This window comes from Vanacampus margaritifer, chromosome 2 (assembly GCF_051991255.1).
Source record: "Vanacampus margaritifer isolate UIUO_Vmar chromosome 2, RoL_Vmar_1.0, whole genome shotgun sequence".
Classification (NCBI taxonomy): Eukaryota; Metazoa; Chordata; class Actinopteri; order Syngnathiformes; family Syngnathidae; genus Vanacampus; species Vanacampus margaritifer.
In genome coordinates this window covers 29003645-29006103 of record NC_135433.1, presented here as the reverse complement: position 1 = coordinate 29006103, position 2459 = coordinate 29003645, and the positions used below count along the sequence as shown (strand labels likewise).

Genomic DNA, 2459 nt, shown 5'->3' with positions numbered 1-2459 from the left:
CTGTGAGCTGCAAACTCCTGGGCCATAAGACGACCAATTCCACTGCCTGCCCCAGTGATTAGAACTACCTCACCAGATATGTTCTTTCTCTTCTTGGGTATAAAGCAGTAAATGAAAGACTCCACACTGTACCATATGGACAACAGGATGACTTGTATGGTTTCCAGGAAGAAATTCATTTTTAAGTGATAGACTGGTCTAAAACATGGATGAAAAGAAGAACAACGGACACAAGTTAGAACTAATAATGAACAAAGACTCAATTACTATGAAAAGAGGTGATAAAAACAAGAGACAAACGGCGTTAATATGACTACTCTTAATTGATATTACGCTAGCACTATACGTCTACATTACATGAACATCCCGACAACGAGCATATTTTACAGTATCTCCGCTCGTACTGTAAGGAAACACGCTTTGCACACACAAATTCGAAGCCTGAAAACGCAAAAACAATACAGAGAGACGTTAGAACGAACAAGTTCGTGTTAGTCTGTTAACGTACCGTGGATGTTTGCACAACTGGAGCAGGGGTATAACTGAAAACTTCTAGTCGGGCTCATTAACCCATAGTACCGTTTGTTTATGTAGCCTCAGGGCGTGTAACTTCAGGATGTTACGTATGCGGAACACAACTGGGAGGTGTCAGACAAGTCACGTGACTTGTTAGTAACTTCTCATAAACCTGTCACTGAGCGAAAGCTCCCCTAAATTTGGACTTTAAACGTCTTCTTGTGTCCATGAAAAGCACCCAAATGGTGATTCACTTATGCTATTGACTATTTTGATCTTATTTTTATGTCTAACTAGCTAGTAACGTTTCGGCGTGATGATACTACTAGTCCCACAATGCAATGCGATCAATGGGACGTGGCTGTCCTCTCGCCCATGTGCTGCCAGTGCAGTTCAGGTGATGATAATAATAATAATTAATAATAATAAAAGGAGGCAACCTGTAGAATAATTTGCACAGCAGTCCCTCTTTTCCACATTCTATTCAATATATTATGCCACTTACAATTGAGAAATACTCAAGACTAAAGATGAATAGAGAGCCCTCAAAAAGTGGTCAGAAGTGTAAGTCCCCGCCCAACTGATATGTTTTTCTGGTCTTTCAGAACCGACAAATGTATTTGGCTCCTACTTTAGTCACATGTTTGTAATTAAAGTTAGAACCACTGGCACATACGTTACTCAGCCAGTGACTTGGATGGTAGGTTGGCAAGATAAAAATAACCAATTTGAAGTGGTGGCTGAAGCACTGTCATGTCAAGCCAAAAAGTAAGCACAGCTGTAGTGTTGGCATGGCATACATTTGCTCACCAACATGTAGCATTGGTTTCTAATATTAAAGTTATAATCATGTTCAACTACGTTTTCGAGGTAAGGATGGGGATATTTATGTTTGGTGATGTTTTGCACCGAACCAGTTTATCAACTGACAGGTGCAATTTTGTAGATCGGTGATAAGATGCTGATTTAACGAGTGTCAATGTGATATAATCTCTATGGATGCTTGCTTTTGTGTAAATAATCCAGTGGTGACTTGATGTAAAACGTAAGTAAAAAGAGTTCTGCTTAACACACACAAAAACATTAGTTGATAACTAGCCACTTACAGTACTTGATTGCTCAGTGATGTCAATGTGGTGGCAAGGGGCACGGGATGTTTTTGTTTGGCAATGTTTCAGTGTGTCACATGTAAATGTGAATGGCAATCTAAATGAGCAACAACAACAAGAGAAATGCTCACTCTGAGGTCTGTTTCTACAAATAGAAGCAATCATCCGGCAAGTGACACAGAAGAGGATATGACCAAACACCGGCCCACATTCACCTGCAAACGAAAGCCGGCCTTCCCCATGGGGTGGGAGGACGGCTTACTGCATTAGACGGATCTGCAAACCTAGCCACTCATGAAGCTAGCCACCAATCCCCACACACAGCGCACAAGTTTAGTGAGCTTCGGCCACATTTCTCACAATAATCAGAGAGTACACTACGATTCTAAGACATCAAAATGTTGCGACCGTTGTTGTTCTGAAAGTTCTTCAGTGTCACAGATGCAGGCTTATAAACTGAGTGCTGATAACAACTTAGGTTGTCCTTGTCCTCTTTAGTCAGCATGATATTGCGCCCCAGTTTTCCACAAAGAACTTGGAATCGTGATTCCTCTGATCACAAAACCGGTTTCCACTTTGCCACACTCCATTTTAAATGACCCCTGGCCCAGAGAAACACCTGCGCTTCATGGTCTGCTTTAAAAAATGGCTTCTTCTTTGTACTGTGGCGTTTCATCTGGCAACGGCGGCTGGCACGGTGGATTGTGTTCACCCACAATGTTTTCTGGAAGTATTGCTGAGCCCTTTCTGTGATTTCCCTCACAGTAAGCATTCCTGAGGTGCAGTGCCGTTTAAGGGCCCAAAGATCATGGGCATCCAGTATGATTTTTCGGC

General features: G+C 41.9%; 1 protein-coding gene across 2 annotated transcripts in view; it reads right to left on the bottom strand.

Moving 5' to 3' along the window:
- Positions 1-614, bottom strand: part of LOC144044490 (epidermal retinol dehydrogenase 2-like) — a 23517-nt gene extending 22903 nt beyond the window's left edge. For both annotated transcript variants that reach the window (XM_077558937.1, XM_077558936.1), the window contains exons 1-2: positions 509-614; positions 1-198 (exon numbers count right to left, since the gene is read on the bottom strand). The exon at positions 1-198 is cut by the window's left edge and continues 142 nt beyond it. In XM_077558937.1, the coding sequence (XP_077415063.1) occupies positions 1-179 (179 nt within the window). In that variant the 5' untranslated portion in view covers positions 180-198; positions 509-614. The remainder of the gene's footprint in view (positions 199-508) is intronic.
- Between the last annotated feature and the right edge of the window lie 1845 nt (positions 615-2459).